The 22889-nt window shown below is 39.6% G+C and overlaps 1 protein-coding gene across 1 annotated transcript in view; it reads left to right on the top strand.

The window, feature by feature from the left end:
- CSNK2A2 (casein kinase 2 alpha 2) overlaps positions 1-22889 on the top strand; it is a 244649-nt gene that overhangs the window by 105385 nt on the left and 116375 nt on the right. The window contains exon 4 of the mRNA XM_030203585.1: positions 19344-19394. Within this exon, the coding sequence (XP_030059445.1) occupies positions 19344-19394 (51 nt within the window). The remainder of the gene's footprint in view (positions 1-19343; positions 19395-22889) is intronic.

The raw sequence follows: 22889 nt of genomic DNA, 5'->3' as shown, positions 1-22889 counted from the left end.
TTCAACTTTCATAGTAGATATTTGAAGACAGATGGGCAACCTGTAAGGTTCCAGATTGTTTGCCTTAGGACTAGAGTCCAACATGTATTTTATTGAATGAAGGTCATATTGATGTGATTCATAAGTGTGAAAATATGAACTGTGTTAAGGGATATGAATGAGGAGGATTGACAAATGTAGGGTGTAATGAAGATAATTCTCTGGATGTTCTGCATATCCTTTACAGCCTTCTCAGGGGTGACTCCCAGGTCCACTCCGATCCACTCAGGGCCTCCGCACTAGGTGCCCAGCGCTCCCACCTGGTGCTGTGGAGAACTTGCAGCCCTTCTGCATATCCTCACAGCTGTATCCGGGGTGACTCCCAGGTCCACCTCGATGTTCCCAGGGCCCTCGCTCCAGGTGCCCAGGATTTCCAGGTGCTTTTTGGCTAGTATCAGGTGACCCTCAGGGGGAGGAAGTCGGCCTAACTCTGGTAAGCCTTTCCTCAGCTGAGAGGTGCCCAGCTCTACCATCGGCTACCAGAGGTGCTGTGGAGGACTTGCAGCTCATCTGCATATCCTTTACAGCTTTCTCCGGGGTGACTACCAGGTCCACTCCGCTCTACTCAGGGCCTCCACTGTAGGTGCCGCGCGCCTGATGGTGCGCGGGGTATTTTTCTCTACATTTATTTTTCTCCCAGTTATTACTTATGGCTCCAGTACACTTTTCTTCTTGGTACTGGCCCTTCCTAATCTGTTTCTCCATCTGAAACCACATGCACACTGCATTGTCCACCCTCTGTATTCATCATCGCACCATCTCTTTTTTCCTCTTCCTTTTTCTCAGCTCTCAATCTTCAACATTTCCTTCCTTTCTATCTGAGTACATCTCGCTTTCGTCGCTGTCGTACCTCTCCTATTCTTCTCTGTACTCTCTTGCTCCTTCTCCTGCTCTCCACTGGGGACATTAATCCCAATCTCCACTCTCATCTCTCCCTACATTCCTCCCCGGGAACTCCATTCACTGGGTAAATCTCTTTTATCTGCACCCTTCTCCTCCACTGCTAACTCCAGACTCCGTTCCTTTTATCTTGCTGCACCATATGCCTGGAATAGACTTCCTGAGCCAGTACGTCAAGCTCCATTTCTGGCCGTCTTCAAATCTAAGCTAAAAGCTCACCTTTTTGATACTGCTTTTAACTCCTAACCCTTATTCACTTGTTCAGAACTCTTAGTTTATCATCCTTACTTTAATAATCCCTTATCTCTTGTTTGTCCTGTTTGTCTGTCCTAATTAGATTGTAAGCTCTGTCGAGCAGGGACTGTCTCTTCCTTCATGTTCAAGTGACCAGCGCTGCGTACGTCTAGTAGCACCATAGAAATAAGTAGTAGTAGTATACCATGCCATATTTTGTGGTGTTGGATATTTTTACTGCTTTAATTTCCTATTGCTCATGTTTGATCTATTCTTACTGTACACCGCCTTGAGTGAATTCATTCAAAAAGGCGTTAAATAGATCCTAATAGTTATAGATATGGAAAGGTATACTCGTGGCATCAGATGCATCATAAGCCAAGATTTTATGAAAATAGGAGTGCAAATTATAACAATAAGCTAAGAATAAACATGGAACATAAGAGCCCCACCATTGAGCGGAAATCTAAAAGGATAAGAAGTGACAATGAGGAGGTGTTTAACCCATCAGCCCCCTTATTTTCCACACCCCCTAGATCCAATGTTTCAGAATAGATTTTTCAGCTAGGGAAGATTTGGAAAAAAGGTTCAGTTACGGATCTACCAGTAGCACAAAGAGAACAAGGGGGACATTTACCCTACTTCACTGGAAGAGGGAGGGGAAGGGGGGGAAGATGAGGCAGAGGGAACTCTATGAACAGTCACTAAACAGGAGTGTAGGAGTGGCCTAGTGGTTAGGGTGGTGGACTTTGGTCCTGAGGAACTGAGTTCAGTTCCCGGCACAGGCAGCTCCTTGTGACTCTGGGCAAGTCACTTAACCCTCCATTGCCCCATGTAAGCCGCATTGAGCCTGCCATGAGTGGGAAAGCGCGAGGTACAAATGTAAAAAAAAAAACCCAACAGAGGAAATATGCACCTACAAAGTAAGGAGGATACTCAATTGACAGGACCATCAACAGAAGGGATTCACATCTCACAGAATGTTATAAAACTATCCAAAAGAGAGTTGGATAAATGTGAGCTTTCTATTTTAAATAAAGGTTTGTCGTTTATACCGACACCACGGTATAATGCTTTGAATACACGAATCGACTTATTCAAACTGACTAGAAAGTTACAAATTATAGACTTTTTTGCCAAATCACAAAATAATACTGCAGATAATTCTATAATCAGGAGAAATAGCGTGTGGGTCACACTGACCCTAATAAATGATTCAAGCTTTTGAAAAAATGGTTCTTAAAGGTTGTAGAAACACTAGAAAAATTGAATAAAAATGCTTTTTTCAACATAAGAGAAGAGAAAAAAAAAGCAATTGATTCATTAAAAAAATAATACAAACGTGATTAAACAAGCTGATAAGGGGGGAGCAGTTGTAGTGATGGAAAAAGAAGAATATGTAAAGGAAATTAGAAAACAGGAACCTCACAACTAGGAGTTACGGATCAAGAAAGGGATCTGGGTGTCGTCGTCGATGATACGCTGAAACCTTCTGCTCAGTGTGCTGCTGCGGCTAGGAAAGCGAATAGAATGTTGGGTGTTATTAGGAAGGGTATGGAGTCCAGGTGTGCGGATGTTATAATGCCGTTGTATCGCTCCATGGTGCGACCGCACCTGGAGTATTGTGTTCAGTACTGGTCTCCGTATCTCAAAAAAGATATAGTAGAATTGGAAAAGGTACAGCGAAGGGCGACGAAAATGATAGTGGGGATGAGACGACTTTCCTATGAAGAGAGGCTGAGAAGGCTAGGGCTTTTCAGCTTGGAGAAGAGACGGCTGAGGGGAGATATGATAGAAGTGTATAAAATAATGAGTGGAATGGATCGGGTGGATGTGAAGCGACTGTTCACGCTATCCAAAAATACCAGGACTAGAGGGCATGAGTTGAAGCTACAGTGTGGTAAATTTAAAACGAATCGGAGAAAATTTTTCTTCACCCAACGTGTAATTAGACTCTGGAATTCGTTGCCGGAGAACGTGGTAGGGGCGGTTAGCTTGACGGAGTTTAAAAAGGGGTTAGATAGATTCCTAAAGGACAAGTCCATAGACCGCTATTAAATGGACTTGGAAAAATTCCGCATTTTTAGGTATAACTTGTCTGGAATGTTTTTACGTTTGGGGAGCGTGCCAGGTGCCCTTGACCTGGATTGGCCACTGTCGGTGACAGGATGCTGGGCTAGATGGACCTTTGGTCTTTCCCAGTATGGCACTACTTATGTACTTATGTACTTATGTAGCTTAAAAGCTAAAATTGATTCCCTTATTTCTTTTGGGCTACAAGCTGAATATTTAACAGCAAAGAAGGTGATTTTTTTTTAAGGGTTGACCACCCACGTATTCCTGTCATTTATGTACTACCAAAAATACATAAATCTTAAAGATCCTCCAGGGAGGCAGATTGTTTCTGGAATTGGCTCTCTTTTATAAACCCTTGTTGCGATATACTGACATGTTTCTTAGACCTCTGATTCCCTCAATTCCCTCCTACATCAGGGATTCACTGCATATTATAAACACATTGGGTAAATTAAAAATTACACATAGATATTTGATCTAGAGTCGCTTTATACATATATCCCTCAGGATGAGGCTCTGATAGTAATCAAGGAAGCATTAACCTGTAGAAAAAAATTTTAAAGGATTCCCACTGAATTTATTATGGAATTAGTCACCCTAGCTCTTAAAGAGAACTTTTTTGTTTTTGAAGGTAGCTATTATAAACAGGTGAAGGGGACAGCTATGGGGGCAACGGTAGCCCCATCAATAGCCAATTTATTCATGGCACATTTTGAAGATAGATTTATACAACATAACCCCTGTAAGAAATATATTACAATATGCAAGATGATATTCTAATGATATGGGAAGGTGGCGAAACCACATTGATGGGATTCTTTGAGTGGATAAACACTAGAGACGAGAACATCAGGTTTCAGATGAATTTTGATAGGATAAAGATTCCTTTCCTGGATATTAAGATTATTTTTGATGATGGTCGATTTAGAACTACAATATATCGCAAACCTACGGATAGGAATAAGTTATTCCAATTTGACAGTTGTCATAGCCATCCATTAAAACGAAACCTTCCCTTTAGCCAATTTTTAAGAGTGAAAAAGTTGTGTTCAGACAAATGATTGTAGGAAACAGATGTATATAATGGCCGATAGGTTTAAAAAAAGAGGATACCCCAAAAAATATATAAAAGAAGGGATATTAAGAATAGCACAACAGAAAAGACAGAACCTTCTTTATAACAATACTAGCACTGACAAAAAAAAAATAGAAATGAGAACAAAATTGTTTGGACTTTATTTTTTGATAATTTATCATCAGATCTAAATAAGATATTTAGGCAACATTGGCCATTAATACAAAACATTCCACATTTTTCAGAAAAAGAGCATTTAAAAGAAACAGGAACCTCAAAGATTTCCTAGCACCATCCGCACTACCAATACCCATTAGAGATGATCCAGTATGGGGACACTATCCTTGTCTGAACTGCTCATTTTGTGCAGTTAATCTGAAAGCAAAATTTTTCATTCATCCCAGAACAGGAGAGAGATATGAATTAAAACAATACACTAATTGTAAAACCCCACAGGTGATTTATGCAGTAATATGCCCATGTGGACTTGTTTATATTGGGAAGACAATTAGAATACTTAATAAACGCATTGCTGAGCATAAAAGTGCTATAAAGAGAAATGCACTAGAGAAACCATTAGTAGAACATATGCATGTTTATAAACATTCTTTTGAAGAGCTGAAATTCCTTGTGTTGCTAAGAATCGGAACGTATTGGAGAGGAGGAGATGTCAATAAACTATTACTACAAGCAGAACAAAGACTAATATTTAAATTTAATACAGTAAAACCTTATGGACTCAAGAAAATTATTCTGTTGTAAAACAGTTGTCATGATGCATCTAATTATGTCATATTTATTTTTATAAATACATTTTAACTGATTATCACTGCTAGGTATTTTGAAAATTTGTTAAGTATAGACTCTTAGATTCTCGTGGAAATGCAACGAGATTCGAATGGTTGTTTACTATGATGTCACGACGCCGCATCTTATTTTAATTTTTGTGTTTGATTACGATTGACTGATGAATTGTATATATGAATTCTATAACGCACCTTAACAGTGTAGCTCAATTATATTAAGGATTGAATTTCGGATGGTTTGTGACCTCCGACCTACCCACGGGGTATAAATTGGTGAGACGCAATGAACGGGAAAACGCTGTAATTCAGCAGGAAGCTCTGTTGACATTAGATTAAGGAACAAGCACTGTGAGTACATAGTCTTGTGTGTTCCGAGTTTGTCTATTCTGATTAGTAGTTATTGGAAGCTTCAAAGTTTGTAGATCCGATGAAGCCTCAGGGAGCTAAAATGTGGTTTTAGTGCCACACGTGACACGATCGCGCATGAAAATGAAATATGCAGAAAAGTAGTAAGGCAATGACACAGTATAACTAACGTACACACTCTATTTTTCATTTATGTTTAGGATGTGTTAGTGAGGTACTACGTCGTAAGATTAAGATTGAGTATTGACAGTTGGATGTCTCAGACTGATCAAAAAAAGGGGATGATAATAGGTTAAAGTAAGTTTTTTAAGAAAATAAGTTTTTTAAGAATCAGGATTTTAATTATTTAGAACAGGTTAAGATACCTTTATGGTGTGGTTCAGTTCCAGTAAGGGGGAATTGTTTTAGTTTATTTTTTAAATATATTTTTCACTGTGTTTGAACACGGTCCTATTATGTGTCTTATATTTTGTACTATAGATGATATTTTAGGTTATTTAAGAGGGGTACATTTTGGATCCCCCTTTTTTAATTATGTACATATTTGGAATCATGCTCTTAACTTTTAAAGGTAGACACAGGACTTGAGCTTATGTCGTGCATGCATTAAGATAGTATTTTCTCCACCTCTCCTTATATATGTTCTGAGATTTTATCATCACATTTGTTTTTAGTTTTTATTGGTTTTATATACACTTAGTGTCTACATATTTATGTTAGCATATATTTGTAAAGATGATATGACTGTTAGGATTTACTTAATAATTGTTTATATATATGAATTTAATTGTTTTTTATTTGCAATATATATGTTAGTTTTTGATATGCTGGTTTCATATTTGTCTTATTTTATAGAAATTTGAGTTTATTATGATGTTGAAATTTGAATGCACTCTACTGTCATATACATCAATATGCTGATTTTATGTTTGTTTTGAATTTATAGTTTTACTCCTGACACAGCCTGAGGGCGAAACGTGGCCATGTCGGGAATTCTCAATAATGTTTTTTTTTCTCTTTTAGTTTGTTTTTTTATTTATAGTCTGATTTCTTGTTTTGTGTTTATGAATTTCCCTTGGGCAACTGCTTTCATATAATCCCAAATAATCCATAAATTGAAATCGCCTGTCACTGAACTGTGACACTTTCTCATTCAATAAACTCATGTAACTTTGTGTGTTCTTCTCTTCTGCAGATAGTTTAATCAAGGTGGACGCATAGTCAAGTCTTGAGAAGTTCTGTTTCTGTATACCTCAGTGATTGTGTACTATTTCCCCAGTAATGCATCTATTCTTGAATAGGGATCATGGTGTTTTGAATCGATGTATAGTCATGTTGATTTGATTGGAGTAATCTCTAGAGTTCTGGTAATCTGAGAAGAGAGGATAAAGTTTTTAAAAGCTTGTACTGTCTCGTGCTCCCCTTTGAGTCAACCCTTTTGTGGAACTGTCAAGTGGTGAAGTCAAAATGATTAAGTTGAAATTACCCCTTGAAATTAAGTACTCTGTAGTGATGATGGCCAATAGCACACTCTGGGTTTCAAAGAAAACTCTTTGTTCTTTGTTAAGAACATAGATGTTAGCTGTAGTAAGAACATCATATTCTGTTTAAAATATAGTTCCCTTCTCTCTCTCTTCTAGTATTAATACATTTGGATTTTTCAGTTCCATGTAATTGGAGGTGAGCTGTATTTCCTTAAGACATACTTTCATATCTCAATAAGTATTCATCTTTTCCTAGGATGTGTTTCCTTTAAATGGCTGCCTTATATCTGGTAGTTATTTTGAGTAATTGTTTCCTGAGAGAATTTAATCTTCAAATATTTAGAGAGACTATTTTAAGTGGCATTGGTCGCTTTAAGCAAATGTATTTGAAGTGCATAACTTCTTTTTCTGAATCTATAAAGCAGTAGTTGAGTTGGCAGCCAGCTATACTTAGCAGTTGTTATGACCTTAGTTTGTATCAGGCCTCAGATTTATGCTTGGTCTCTCTCTCCCCCCCACCCCCCAAAGCCCAGTGACCATAAGTTCTCTTACTTCAGTATTGTGGATACTAGAAACCCGAAGGAGGTGTGTCAACTGTGACCAGGAGGTGACAAGTGGCACGTCAGCTTCATGTAGGCAGCAGATTATGAAAGGTAAGGAAAGAGAAACAGAAGAAGGAAGTTTAAAAAAATAAAAGAGAAATGCAAAACTACTTCTCTTTTTTTACTCATTCCAAAAGTACAAAGGCAAGGGGACACTTGAAGTTACATGGAAATAATTTTAAAACAGATAGAAGTAAATATTTTTTCACTCAATGAATAGTTAAGCTCTGGAACTCTTCGGCAGAGAATGTAGTAACAGCAGATAGCATATCTGGGTTTAAAAAAGGTTTGGACAAATTCCTGGAGGAAAAGTCCATAGTCTGCTATTGAGACAGACATAGGAAAGTAACTGCTTGCCCTGGGATTTGCAGCAGGCAATGTTGCCACGATTTGGATTTCTGCCTTGTACTTGTGACCTGGCTTGGCCACTGTTTGGAAAACAAGATACTGGGCTAGATGAATATTGGTCTGACCCAGTACGGTTACTCTTATGTTCTTAATTTTTGACATACAGTAGTCCATTGCTTTCTGAGATCATAATTCACAAATTTCTTTCATGGAGCAAGTTTGTTTGACCCTAGGTAGATGACCTGGACCTCACCCGGCCTGTTTCCTATGGACATAATTATTTTCTGTATTTCTCGGCTTTTGATTCTTTGCAACTTGGTAAATTCAGTTCGTGGAAGCAGAGGGGAGGTGGTGTGCACAGTGATTCAACAGATCTTAGTCCTGATAAGTGCTCACTCTAATTGTTTCTACCATTGTCTTGATGTGAGACCTCCAGGTCATCTCAGTTATAGTGAAAACTATACCAAAGGGAACTAGCCAGCAATATCTAACGTCTTCATGCTTAAATGTAGCTGTGATTCTTTTAAAATCCCTTCTTTGTTTTAAAAGTTGTTTAGTAGATGAGCATACATTTTCAATTATATATCTCCTTCCCCCCCCCCCCCCTTGTACCTCCCACACGCTAGTGAGCTAAATTTTTTCAACGTAATCATTCTTTTTCTTGTGGGGGCCCACTGCTGTATTTGCTGTAGCTTGATCTCTGTTCCAATGTGATTCTTGTCTAAGATAGCCCTGATGATTTTGTCAATATAAATTCTGGCACCTGCAGGATTCCTTTCAAGCAAATATTGAATCTTGTGTGGTTCTCTATCTTCTGTTTTATCAAATAGTTTTGGGGGAGGCAGTAGGTGAAGGAAGAGTCGATTCTGGAAGCCTATTAGGCTTTTCATCAACCTTTTCATCAATGTTTAGTTCATTTTCTCCAGCTGCTGACCCATTTTAGTAATATGAGGTTGGAAGCTAGATCCATAATTTCTTCCCTGATGAGAGTGATCATTCATAAGGTTCAAAACCACTCTAGTTCCTCTGGGAAGCATGTTGTGACTTTCCTCCACTAAGCACTTCTTCCTGGGCCTCCCTATTAAATTGTAGGTACCCTCTGTTCCTTACCTCTTGTTTGGCTTCCCTACTTCAGTAAATTAAGTCCATGAATGTCAGCTTGTTTTCAGGCTTAGGATAGTGTACTATGGATTAACATTTGAGATGTAAATTTAAACCAGGTAATGTATTAACTAGTTTGTTTTAGGACAGAGAAGAGTGCTTGCCTATGCTGCCATCTCATGATGTTCCTTTTCCCACCACATCTTCCACACGTCTTCACTACTGAATTCAAGGAACAGCTGAGCTCAACCATCTTCACTACTGAATGCAAGGAACAGCTGAGCTCTCAACCATCTTGTCAAATGCACACAGAACTAGAACCCCACCCCAAACAAAACGGGGGGGGGGGGGAGAGGACAAAAGAGGGACATGAATCCCCAGAGCAAACAAATACCATAGGCTAGGCCTCCATATACTCCCATATGTTCACAACATAATGACAGTGACCCAAGTGCTAGTATAGAACACTTAAAAAAAATTGTGGTGATGAATGTACATTTGGCGCTTATAAGTATTTAAGCCACAAAATAAACAGAATCTTATAACACAAGTTAAAAGTATGAAGTAGAGGCACTACAAAGTAGCTTGTAAGGGCAAAAAATAAATTACAAATGCATATGCTAGGGTCAGTTTAGGTTTTGAAGGTGGAGTGATCTGATCATTGTGTTTTGGTGTTTAGTGTGCTTGTGTAGTAAATGGTAAAGGAGCAGCAGCAGTATGGTGTGAAGTCAGTGAAAATGAGTCCTAGGTTTGAAATTGTGAATTTTGAAGAGAGTGGTTGCCTAGGTTAGATATCTAAGATCTGGGAACAGTCGAGGAGATAACTGCTCTTTGATATCAAGTCATTTGGTGTAATTGCTCCAGAGCAGATGGTTGTGTTGTGTGATAATCGGGTATCATGTCCTTGGAAGTTAGGTGGGATATGGCAGAAATTGAGACAGACTGAGAGGTTGTGGAGAAATCGGAACTTATGCTAGTGGGTAGATGTATAGATTGGTGAAGGGTTATGTATGCAAGAACTAATGCTGGCAGGTTATGACTTTAGAATTGTAGTTCAGAGCTTAGTGCTCAGTGTTGGATTATTGCAATACATTATATCTGGAGTTTCCACGACTCGCTGTGAGGCTTTACAGGTTGTTCAAAATGTTGCAACATATAACTCCAATATTGAAGCAACTTCTTTGGCTGCCGGTGCCTAGTAGGATTTCATTCAAACTGTTGAGACTCAAAGAAGGAAAGAAGCAACAGTCAAGTATTTAATAACTGACTGCGGGCAGTGGGAGTCTATGAATTCCAAAAAGTCAAACTCTGAAAACTCACAATGTTCCATGGAGGCCTGTGTAATCATTAAACATCTCCATTGTACAAGGGAAGGAGGTTCAGGCTCAAGCCAATAATGGATACATTTAGTTCTCAATAATGCAGAATGTTTTACAAAGCCTTGGTAGCCTTTTGGCTTAGGATGCATCATATCATATACACGCCAAAAAGGGCCAGAGGTCATGGGGGTCCATTGCACAGATGTGTGCTCCCAAGCTCTGCCAATACCGTCAAATGAATTATCAAGTCCAAACATATGACCCAGGATGGCCATCAGCCGATGACATTTCAGACAGCAGCCAGTTGCGTGAAGATGGGCCTGATGAATGCGGTGAGGGGCGATGTAAAAGGCGCATCATGAGCTTATATTGTTGCTCCCAATGTGAGACGTGTTTTGTGAAGCTGTGGCAACTTTGCAAATTCTTAAGCAAATGGTGTGGTGACACTTGTACCCCAAGATCAGTCGACCACCACTGAGCCACAGGGCCTAAATCATAAGAAGGAACAAGCTCTGATAGCATCTTGTGGCAGCGTAATGGAACTTGTTGCTGTGCCTCCAGGCTATATGTTTCAGAAAGCTGTTCATGAATCTCAGTAGTCAGAGCTGAGAAGGGCAGTGAGGACACGTAGTATTGAAATTGCAAATAAACATACCTTTGGCATCTAGTTGATATTCTTCACATAAGGATGGGTATGGCCACGAGACTCCAGTATCTGTGACTGCCTGAAAGAGAGAGGTTAAACCACGCTCATTCTAGAATTGGAAATGAGCCACAGATATAACCGTTAAGAAATCCCCATTACTGTGTATAGGCAGCAAGGGAGAACCCTGAAGGAGACAATTTCAGCGCTTTACAAACCCAGCACCAAGCAGTACAGAGGGTGTGAAAATACTGATAAGTATGCCAAAAAGGTCCCAGTTGACTAGCCCTGGTATGCAACACAAAACTAAAATGAAAAGAATGCAACAAGGAAATTTCAACTGGTGTATAGGAAAAATGGGAAACCCCCTGAAACCAGTCATTGACGTGTCGCATACCTCAGTGCAAAGAAAACAAACTAACCAACTACAGGCTGTGTGCAACTTTCTTAAATTAATCCCCCTTATTTTCTTATTCCTATTGCTCTATCTTACCTGTCTAGCCAGCTTATTTTCGAAAGAGAATGCCGGACATCTTCCGACACAAATCGGGAGATGGCCAACCATCTCTCAAGGCCAGGCGAAATCGGCATAATCGAAAACCGATTTTGGCCGGCCTCAACTGCAATCTGTCGCGGAACCGGACAAACTTCAAGGGGGCGTGTCGGCAGGGTACAGAAGGCGGGACTGGGGCGTGGTACGAGATGGCCGGCTTCACCCGTTAATGGAAAAAAGAAAGCCGGCTCTGACAAGCATTTGGCCAACTTTACTTGGTCCCTTTTTTTTCAGGTCCAAGTCCCAAAAAAGTGCCCAAACTGACCAGATGACCACCGGAGGGAATCGGGGATCACCTCCCCTGACTCCCCCAGTGGTCACTAACCTCCTCCCACCCTCAAAAAAACAACTTTAAAAACTTTTTTGCCAGCCTCTTATGTCAGCCTCAAATGTCATACCCAGCTCCCTGACAGCAGTATGCAGGTCCCTGGAGCAGTTTTTAGTGGGTGCAGTGCACTTCAGGCAGGTGGACCCAGGCCCATTCCCTTCCTACTTGTGGTGGTAAATGGGTGCCCTCCAAACCTCCCCCCCCAAAACCCACTGTACCCACATGTAGGTGTTCCCCGTCACCCATAAGGGCTATGGTAATGATGTAGAGTTGAGGGGAGTGGGTTTTGGGGGAGGAGGATTTGGGGGGCTCAGCACCCAAGGTAAGGGAGCTATGCACCTGGGAGCTATTTTAATGTTTTTAAAAAATTTTTATAAGTGCCCCCTAGGGTGCCCGGTTGGTGTCCTGGCATGTCAGGGGGACCAGTGCACTACAAATGCTGGCTCCTTCCAGGACCAAATGCCTTGGATTTGGCCGGGTTTGAGATGGCTGGCCTCGGTTTCCATTATCGGCAAAAACCGAGGCCATATATTTGAATAGCTAACATGCTTTTATTTACTATTATTAATATTGATGCAGTCAACTCACTGCCTTGATAAACTTATGTTTGAAGGGTGGTCAATCTGATTGCTATAAATAAAATTAATCATGCAGCCTATTAAAGAAAAAGTTTAATGCCCCTACCCTTCTTTATTTTGCTTCTGAAGTTTAAAGGGAGTTTCAGTCAAAGCAAATGGAGAAGAGACGGCTGAGGGGAGACATGATAGAGGTATATAAAATAATGAGTGGAGTGGAACAGGTGGATGTGAAGCGTCTGTTCACGCTTTCCAAAAATACTAGGACTAGGGGGCATGCGATTAAACTACAGTGTAGTAAATTTAAAACAAATTGGAGAAAATGTTTCTTCACCCAACGTGTAATTAAACTCTGGAATTCATTGCCGGAAAATGTGGTGAAGGCGGTTAGCTTAGCAGAGTTTAAAAAGGGGTTGGACGGTTTCCTAAAGGACAAGTCCATAAACCGCTACTAAACGGACTTGGAAAAATCCAAAATTCCAGGAATAACATGTATAGAATGTTTGTACGTTTGGGAAGCTTGCCAGGTGCCCTTGGCCTGGATTGGCCGCTGTCGTGGACAAGATGCTGGGCTCGATAGACCCTTGGTCTTTTCCCAGTATGGCATTACTTATGTACTTATATTATTAGGGTCTGCCCTGCCGAGGGAGAGTACTCATGCCCTGTATTGGCAGCATACCTGAGAAAGCTGGGTCCAGACCTTGTAGGCAGGAGAGCTATATATGGATCAGGAGTCAGGCAACATTGGAGCAACTAGGTACAAGAATAGGAAACCAGGAACAATGGCAAAAGGAAGAGAAAAGCAAGGCCAAACAGTATATCCAGAGGAGAAGCCCAGTAGAAACTGTTAAACCTGGCTCTGCTTTTATTGATCATTAATCAAGAACATATCCTATGTTCAAATAGGAACCTCTGAGGACAGGTTTCTTGTTGCCCAGAGGATATTTCACCAGATTTAGTCTATCATTTCTGTGGTCTCAGCCACAAATCTTCAGCCCTTCTGTCCCAAGGGCCATAGTTTTGATTCTCAGTGAGCTGGAAAATCATGATATATCAGGGAGCTGCAGTTGTAATTAAATCCTTGAACAAAACTATGTTAATGGCTCAGGGAACATAGCCAAATCCGGAATATGGCTGACCATATGAATGAATAGCTGTCTCAACAGACACCCAAGTCAGACATAGCAGAAAGGAAATTCTTCTGTTCTGGGGCCTCGGGAATCATCCATATAGAAGTACCACAAAGTTAGCAAATCAGTGTCAAGTGTGCCTGACTGCGTGTCATTTCTGAGATTAAATAAGTGTGCTATAGCTATGACTTGAGTGTGGGAATTCAATTATTAAATATTTATAAAATATTGCTATACCTAGAACTTGTACAATAAAACTATATAATGTATAGTGATATCAAACTTTCTAGAGTGCTATAAGATATTACTGCTGTTTATATTATGACCCCACCCCCAATGGTTTCAAACAAAATATTTTGAGCTGTGGGTAGTGGTGTACGTACTGTGCTTCCAGATCACTGAAGTTTTGGCTTCCCCTTCTAGTTCCTTCATTTAATTATATAATCATTCTAAACTTGTAACTCACATTTACAAATTGAAAAATTCAGTACAAAACAAAGTATATTAATTTAGACGCCCTTTTACAAAGTCGCACTAGCAGCTGCCAGTGCGGCAATGCCAACACAGCCCATTCACTTTGAATGAGCTGTGTCAGCATTGCCATGTGGCAGCTGCAAGCACAGCTTTGTAAAAGGGGGCCTTAATTGTACTTTAAACATGTTAATTTAAAATCTTCTAACATACAGCTATTTTAAAAAAATTCTTAAAGTAAAACGTGAACAATATCTACTTCTACAGGTTATTAATCAATATCAGAAACATTCATAAAACTAATTTGTTTCAATTGTCAACAAAAATTCACTTATTCTAATTTTAAATCTGAGGCCAAAGCATTTTGTCTTTGTAGAAGAATTCCAGAAAATAGTCTGGCTTTAGTAGTTACAAGCATTACATCAGTAGAGCATAAGGTGGTACTTCAAATGCACAGGAGTTTTTTTTTTTTTTTTTCATTAATCACCTTGAATGTTAAAGAAGCTTAAAGTGGACTTGCTTATCCATTGGAAGCCACTGTAAAGAACACAGTGAAGGCAATACATTCTCATCCCCTACAAGCAATCAGATGCACAGCAGTGGTTTGTACTAGCTTCAAATGTTTTTAAATTTTAACTTTCCATGAAAACTCAACCCTTAATCAAAGGACACACTTGCTCAATCTCATGAAGGGAGTTACGAAATGAAAAAGGAGCACCGGTGACCATCAGCTTTCTATTTTAGAATGCAGAGTTCAAGAAACAAGACTATTGCAGGTTGCAGACCAATAGAATAGAATTCACTGCTGGTAATGTAACATATAGCATAGTAACACACTAAGTGACATAAGGAATATAAATTTGTTTAGGCATTTTTGAATATGAAAAACCTATCTCTCTCATCAGTATTTATTGAATTAACTTAGTAAACATAGTTTAAGATAGACTGATTTGAAGTTTACTAGTATTAATGTGTTTAACTTAATGAAATTGGATGAGCACTATGTAAATGATATGTATTGTAATTTGTATTTGGACTAATCATATAACTACTACTACTATTTAACATTTCTAGAGCGCTACAAAGTGTACGCAGCGCTGTACAAACACATAACCTGCCTTGAACCTGACCTGAAATTAAATTAAATCAGCTACATATTACAGCAGATATGCTTACATCCATTGTATGATGGTCCTTATTAATGAGTTTTAATTTACTGATCCCCTTATGAGATTGAGTGCCATTTTATTAATCATTGATTTTTCATGGAAGCTTGTTGGATTTTATTCCTACATTGGGTGATTGATTTTTGAAGAATTCATAAATGTAACTGAAAATTCAACAGGTTAAAGAGTGCAAATAAGAGGAGTGGAGAACCTGGTGGAATCTAGTTAGACCCCCTCAGTATTTCTAAACACTGCCTGCACTCCGTTACTTGAGAAAATTCAATCCAAGCAGCCACTATATCCCCCATCCTTAAAACACATGTTTGGTGCATCAGAATAAAACTGCCTACATATAAAGTGGTTGGAAAAAGTTAGGTAAGATCAGGATTTCTGAGCCTCTCTGATCCATCAGTTATCTTAGGTTATTAGATAAAGAACATAGGAATGTTTTGGTATTATGTCCAGTCCGTAAAACCAGCTGAATTGATCCCCCCTTCTGACCATCTTCTAGAGTAATCCCATAGACTGTAGTATTTTAGCTACAATTGTAAGTAGCCTATAATTTGAGGCCAATGCCAATTCTGATGTTTCCATTTTCATGATCTGAGCCAGTTTGAAAAGACATGGCATTTTGCCTTCATCTATTGAACTATATAAAATGGACTTTAAAAATAAGACCTGACTCTTGAACAGATGGTTAAATAGCCACAGGGATCAAAAAAACTGCCACCTTTGGCCAATCTCTGAAGTAACCTAGCTGTTTCCATATTATCCGATGCTCCAAAAAAATTCAGTAAACTAGGGGAAAGAATCAGCCAATTCTGTTAACAAAAGAATTGCATCCCCTTTATACTTCTCCAAGAGAGCAATGAATTTCTAATGTTTTTCTTTGGAATAATTTGGCTAGGTCATAAGCACCACCATAACTAGGTTGAGGACTTCGTGAAACTGGAGCAAGAATTCATTGTTAACTAAAGTATAAAATCAAAGCAAAACTTGGTTGTCCTGCTTTAAACAGGGCATAAAGGTGTGTAACATTTTATGAAGCGGCAGGCACAACTCTGGCTTACTTGTTTGACTGGATGGACCATACAGACCTTTATCTGTCATAATTAACTACGTTAATATGTAAGCATATGACCAGAACTCTTAGTAGAGCCAGCATTGCATGCTTAGAAGTTCTGTGCTTATAAATAGGCATTACAATCACTGACTCCAGAAATAAATTGATCAATGCTAGATCTGATTTAGCTATATCTGTGACCCCATCCCTTTTTTCCACGCCATGATTCATAAGATGTTAGAATTCAGGGGACAGGAGATAATGCTTTAATATAGGTCTGTCAACAAATAACAGTTTCAACTAGAAAAAAAGATTGTCAAATAGCTAAGACCCTTAATTGCATTGTATTGTATTTTATAATATTTTATTATGCGTGTTTGAACTGTACAGTGCTCTGGGGACAAGGGCGGTATATAAATGGTAATAAATGAAATGAAACTATTGACCATATAGATCAGAACATACACCCTGAGTCAAACAAGGCAAAACTGTCTTACAGGAAATTGTCAATTAATTCCCTACCTCCAGCTATCAGTAGGGCGGTTTTTTCTCTCCAGGTTTGGAGTTACACCCTTGCCCATCTCTCTTTTCCAATTTGTATCATCAATGAGGTGGCCATATATATATATATATATTTGTATATAGAGTTTCTATTCAGTATTTATAGCTTGTGAATAAGATTTTTATTTTCCAGATATCTAGAGTTTTTGAGGGTATAAAAAATATGGGTCTGTGTTCATGTAACAAGTACTAAAATTGGATACTTTTTTGGTGGAATCATGCATGTATGTTTTGAGTTGCTTTAGTTCACACAGAAGAGGCACATAAGATAGTATGGAGGATACAAGACAAACTAAGGGAGTCAATAGTTCTGTGTTAATCCAGTAAATACCTGTTTAATTGCATATTTAGATTGAGATCCTGTTTGGATAAGTGTTGTATAAACAGGAATTGTGATTCTCTGTCAATTTAAATAAGACTACAATTGCTCATAGTCATTCCTCCACTGCTCCATGAAATAAGTGACTAAAGTGTGTGTATGTATATATTTTATTTTATTTTTATTGTGAAAGGCGGGGAAGGTATAGGTGGAGATGGAGTACAACATTTGTTTTTCTTTGAAAAAAAAAACTTGTGCATCAGCCAAAGTTCCTGAGAGCTAAGGGAAAATATAAAGCTTTTTTTTTTTTCTTGGGTCTTTAATATTTTACTCTTTTTGATTTCCCCCTCCACTTCCTGCTATTCCTGCAGCTCCGTGCAATTCCTCCACCTACTATCTGCTCCAATTTTGCATCATGAAACAGGTGCCATATTTTAGGTGACCTGGGGTTTTATCCAGCCCTGTGGAGGTGGTGTGGAGGGAATGTATAGATAATAGAAGAAACTTGAATTCTATATGGAAGTAAATAGGGAGCCAGTGTTGCAATTTGAAAAGAGGTTGTGACAAGCAGATCACAGTAATCGTAAGTGTAAGCCAGTAAGAATGGATAAGCATGTTGGTGGCATACCTGGAAAGACTGGGGGACAGATTTTGATGGTAAGAGAAACTTTAGTAGTGTGTGTTCGATATGTGCAGAGAAGGGGAGAGAGGAGTTGAATATGACCCTAAAGTTTTGAACTGCAAACAGAAGGATGACAGTTTTATCAACAGAAATAGAGCAAACAAGATTATGGAAGGAAAACTAATGCATTCTCTCTGGCCTCTTTAAAGATGTCAGCAGGGCACCTAGGTAGTGGTGGTGGTAAACATGTGCTGAGGTTTGGGATTTGATTTTTTGAAACAAGATGTTAGCTATAAAGTAGTTAATACATTATCCTGTTCTTTTAGAATGAGTAGATGGGGGGGGGGGGGAGAAAGATTAATCTTATTCTCCAGATTCAGCATCTATTTAGCTAAAATGTTAGTGGTAGTCTAGAACAACATACTGAAATCCATAGAAGCCATGGTTCACATCCTCAATTTCTCACTGATGCTCAGTGGCGTTCCTAGGGGCGCTGACACCCGGGGCGGATCACCGATGCGCCCCGCCCCCCGGGTGCAGCGTGACTCCCCGGCGAAAGAACCCCCCCCCCCCCCCCGGGGGGGGGGGGGGGTGTGCCGCGCGCCTGTCGGCTCTTCGTTTCCATGCTCCCTCTGCCCCGGAACAGGAAGTAACCTGTTCCTGGGCAGAGGGAGCATGGAAACGAAGAGCTGACAGGCGCGCGGCACCCCCCCACCCTAGCGGCGTGCACCCGGGGCGGACCGCCCCCCCCCCCTTGGTACGCCACTGCTGATGCTCCTTGTGATCTTGAGCAAGTCATTTCACCCTCCATTGCGTTAGGTACAACTTATAGAGTATGCCATCTTGAGGCAGAGTAAGACCTACTGTACCTGAAATATAACTTGCTTTGAACTCTGGTTTGGAAAGAGTAATAAATCCAGATCCAGGTTCGTACTTCCAAAGCATTCATTTCAAACCTTTTATCACTCTTTTGTATAAAATAAAATAAATTTGAATGAAAATCTCTATGGCAGGTTAATGGAGAGAAAAGTACTTGTTATCAAATATTGCACTGTATCAAGTTTGCCTCAAGTGGTTTTTCACTTAAACATCCTTGCAGTGGGGATGTAGATTAGTATCATTAACCCATCTCAAGAATAGTAAAAACTATAGTCAGTACCATTGTAATCATGAGTATGAAGGGGAAGATATTCTTATTTCACACTCATAAATCACATTTGTATTCCTACATTGTGAAATACTTTTAAAAAATACACTGATTAGTAGTTGAAGTTTTAACATTTCTAATGATTTATAGGATTGAATTAAATATTCTCTCCAACATGTGACAGTTGGGACCTAGTAAAAGTTTTTTGTAATTAAATGTGCTTCTTTAAAGCCTTTGAGCTGCAAGATTCAGTACTAAGGTCATTCTCTCGAATTCTTTGGAATAAGTTTAAGTGCAGTAATTCAGCTATGATTCAGGTTTTGTACTACTTAGAGTTGGGTTGTTTCAAGGCAGAAACTTTTTCTTAAGTCTTCTTTTTTTTTTTTTACAAGTTTCTCCTCATTCTCTCTTACAGTCCAAGACGCCAGCGCTGGTGTTTGAATACATCAATAACACAGACTTTAAGGTGAGTGCTTGTAATAGTGGAACATGACAGTGTCTTACAGTTTTGAGTAGATGAGAAATATTTTGACAGTTGGGTTAAACCTCACTGGTGAACATAATATCATATGTGCTAGCTTGGCTGCTGGCATGAAAAGAAGTGAACTTTAGATACTAAGGCATTTACAATGCAAATAACAAAATTATTTATTTCCCTTTAGAGGGAGAGGTTAAATAACCTTTACCTGTCTATAAATGGTTTGTAGAAAACTCGTGTGCTGATCTGTTTTCCCAGATGCGAAAAACAAAGAAAGGGTAATCTTCCCAGGTGATTGAAGAAAAGCAGTTCTGCACTTGATGTCATAATACAGCTTCTTAATCAAAAGCATGATTGAGGTGTATAAAGGGATGGGAAGCAAATTAATTCTTGCAGCCTACAAAATATGCCAATGGATAGTTCCTCCCTCAATTACTTAATAGAAGTGGTTTGTGCTGTCCACAAAAGTGAAGCAATAACTGCCCATAGAATAAAATTGAACTCTTATTTTAGTTGTATGATTTGATAATCCCTGTGTTACCTCTTTTTTTTTTTTTTTTTTTTTTAGCAGATGTGTGTGCTTCTGTCAGTCTGTGTGTCTGCTGGGACAGCAAACTAAGACAGATCAATTTTATTACTTAAGTTTAATGAAGCATGCTTTTGTATGTTTTCTTAGGGGGCTGAATCGCAAATTCCCACTTCCTAAGAGTACTTAAGATAAATATTAATTAGCTAGAAGAGTTTTGTTTTCTTAGTTTAATGATGTGTTAGTACAAGGTTGATCCCGCCTGTATTTTTGAGTGTGGGTGTCATACAGAAACAAATATGATAGCAGATAAACATCAGCCAGGTCTATCTAAACTGCATCCCTTCCCTTGCTGTGCCACAAGATCTGCTTTCTGTGGTTTTAACTTTTACATAAGTACATAAATATTGCCATACTGGGACAGACCGAAGGCCCATCAAGCCCAGCATCCTGTTTCTAACGGTGGCCAATCCAGATCACAAGTACCTGGAAAGATCCCAAAAAGTACAATACATTTTATGCTGCTTATCCTAGAAATAAGCAGTGGATTTTCCCCAAGCCTTTTCCTTTAGGAAGCCATCCAAACCTTTTTTTTTTTTTTTTAACCCCTACTAAGCAAACTGCTTTTACTACAATCTCTGACAATGAATTCCAGATTTTAAATACACGTTGAGTGAAGAAACATTTTCTCCGATTCATTTTAAATGTACTACTTTGTAGCTTCATTGTGTGTTCCCCTAGTCCTAGTATTTTTGGAAAGAGTAAACAATCGATTTATGTCTACCTGTTACACTCCACTCATTTTATAGATCTCTATCATATCTCCCCTCAGCCGTCTTTTCTCATGATAGCAGTAAGCAGGTCCTTAGAGCAGTTTTAGTGGGTGCAGTGCACTTCAGGCAGGCAGACACAGGCCCCTCCCCCTTACCTGTTACACTTGTGCTGGTAAATGTGAGCCCTTCAAAACCCACCCGAAACCCACTGTACCCACATGTAGGTGCCCCCCTTCACCCCTTAGGGCTATGGTAGTGGTGTACAGTTGTGGGGAGTGGGTTTTGGGGGGCTCAGCACCGAAGGTAAGGGAGCTATGCACCTGGGAGCAATTTGTGAAGTCCACTGCAGTGCTCCCTAGAGTGCCCGGTTGGTGTCCTGGTATGTGAGGGGGACCAGTGCAGTACGAAAGCAGGCTCCTCCTATGACCAAATGCCTTGGATTTGGTCATTTTTGAGATGGGTGTCCTCAGTTTCCATTATCGCCGAAAACGGGGATCGACCATCTCAACATTTAGGTCGACCACCTCTAAGGTTGACATCGACCATCTCTAAGGTCGACCTAAATGTTGAGGTTTGGGCGTCCACAACCGTATTATCGAAACGAAAGATGGACGCCCATCTTGTTTTGATAATAGCGGTTTCCCCGCCTATTCATGGGGCCGTCCTGCGGGGACGCCCTCAGGAAAACTTGGGCGCCCCATTCGATTATGCCCCTCCACGTGTCCTAGCATTCCTAGAGGTCTAGTTACTGCCTTGTCACTATGTTTTGTAGACTTGAAATATTCAGATATGATTACCCTGAGATCTCTCTCCTGTTTGGCATACTTCAGTGTCTCATTTCTTTCTCTTATATTGCTCTAGGATTACTGAATTCCAGACACATGACACTCTACACCAGTGGTTCTCAACCTTCTTTCTGTTGTGACACACCTGACAGACAATGTTCACGTGCATGATACACTGAATACGACAATTCTCGGCTAAAGAGAGACAAAATCTTGTATATCATTTCATTGTAGCTATCCATGAGGCAAGAGAAATACACTTGGATCTGATGCCAGGGTGGAAGAGCGGGATGGACCAGAGGCCAGCAACATTTCTAATTTGGGCTGCTGATAGAACTAGGGACTAGTAATGGAAAGTTCAAAGTTTAATGAGAATTTAGTATTTCTCTCTCCCCCCCCCCCCCCCCAATCAAATACAATTTGAGTGGCTTACAAAGCTAATATGGGGTAGAGTAAGGTAAATGTGACATGAGCAACTAGAGAGAGGATAGAACGGGATGAACTACAATATTTGATAGGACAGAGGGGTGGGTTGGCACAAATAGGAATTAGTTATGTCCTTTGGGCCTACACCGGGAACTTAAGTGTAAAAAATAAATCTCTTGCTATGTAAAAAATAAAAAAAATAATTAAAACAATTTTCAAGTACTTGACATCCTATCAACTCTCTCCCACCTGCCACACACGGGATTATTAGAGAGCACAAATATGCTGGCTGTCAAATTTTTGGTGATGCACCAGTGTGTCTTCACACACTGAGAACTACTGGTGTACACTGTATGCATTGAAAGTTAGCCACTGTTTTAGTTTCCTTTGATCCTTCATTTTATCTCTTTTATCTTACTATCTGCAAAAAAAACAAACCTTTCCTTCTAAACAGAGCCTTGACCCAGGACTGGTTTTTAGTGAACACCATTTACTGCTATCCTATGTTTAATCACTCAACCACTTAACTCAATTTAGGACCCATCTCAGTGCTACTTAGTTTGAGACTTTTGTACAACAGTGGCAAAGCATTACTAGAATGCAGGTATATCGGTCACCTCCGCTGCTTGGCCCTTCTCTAATTATTTTGGTCTGCTAGCTTTTACTTGTCATGATGATTCTATGATCCTCTAGTAAAACCATATTGTCTTGGAATTCTGTAGCCTGCTGGCGTTGAGATTCTGTGCTGTCTTTTAAAGAGCGACGCCATTAATGTACCCATCACTGATGTTGGACTAATAGTTACCTGCCTACCCTCTAGTCTCACTTTTACTGAAGTGAACTACATTTGTTTCTCTGTAGTCCTCTGGAACCACTTCTGTCTCTGAAGAATGGACAGATCTATCACTGGAACTGCTAGAGCTTCTTTTTCTAAGCACAGTTAATTCTAAAATATGTTCTACTTAAGTCCATC

This window comes from Microcaecilia unicolor, chromosome 5 (genome assembly GCF_901765095.1).
Source record: "Microcaecilia unicolor chromosome 5, aMicUni1.1, whole genome shotgun sequence".
NCBI lineage: Eukaryota > Metazoa > Chordata > Amphibia > Gymnophiona > Siphonopidae > Microcaecilia > Microcaecilia unicolor.
Note: the sequence above shows the minus strand (reverse complement) of the source record. Positions and strands in the feature narration are given on the sequence as shown.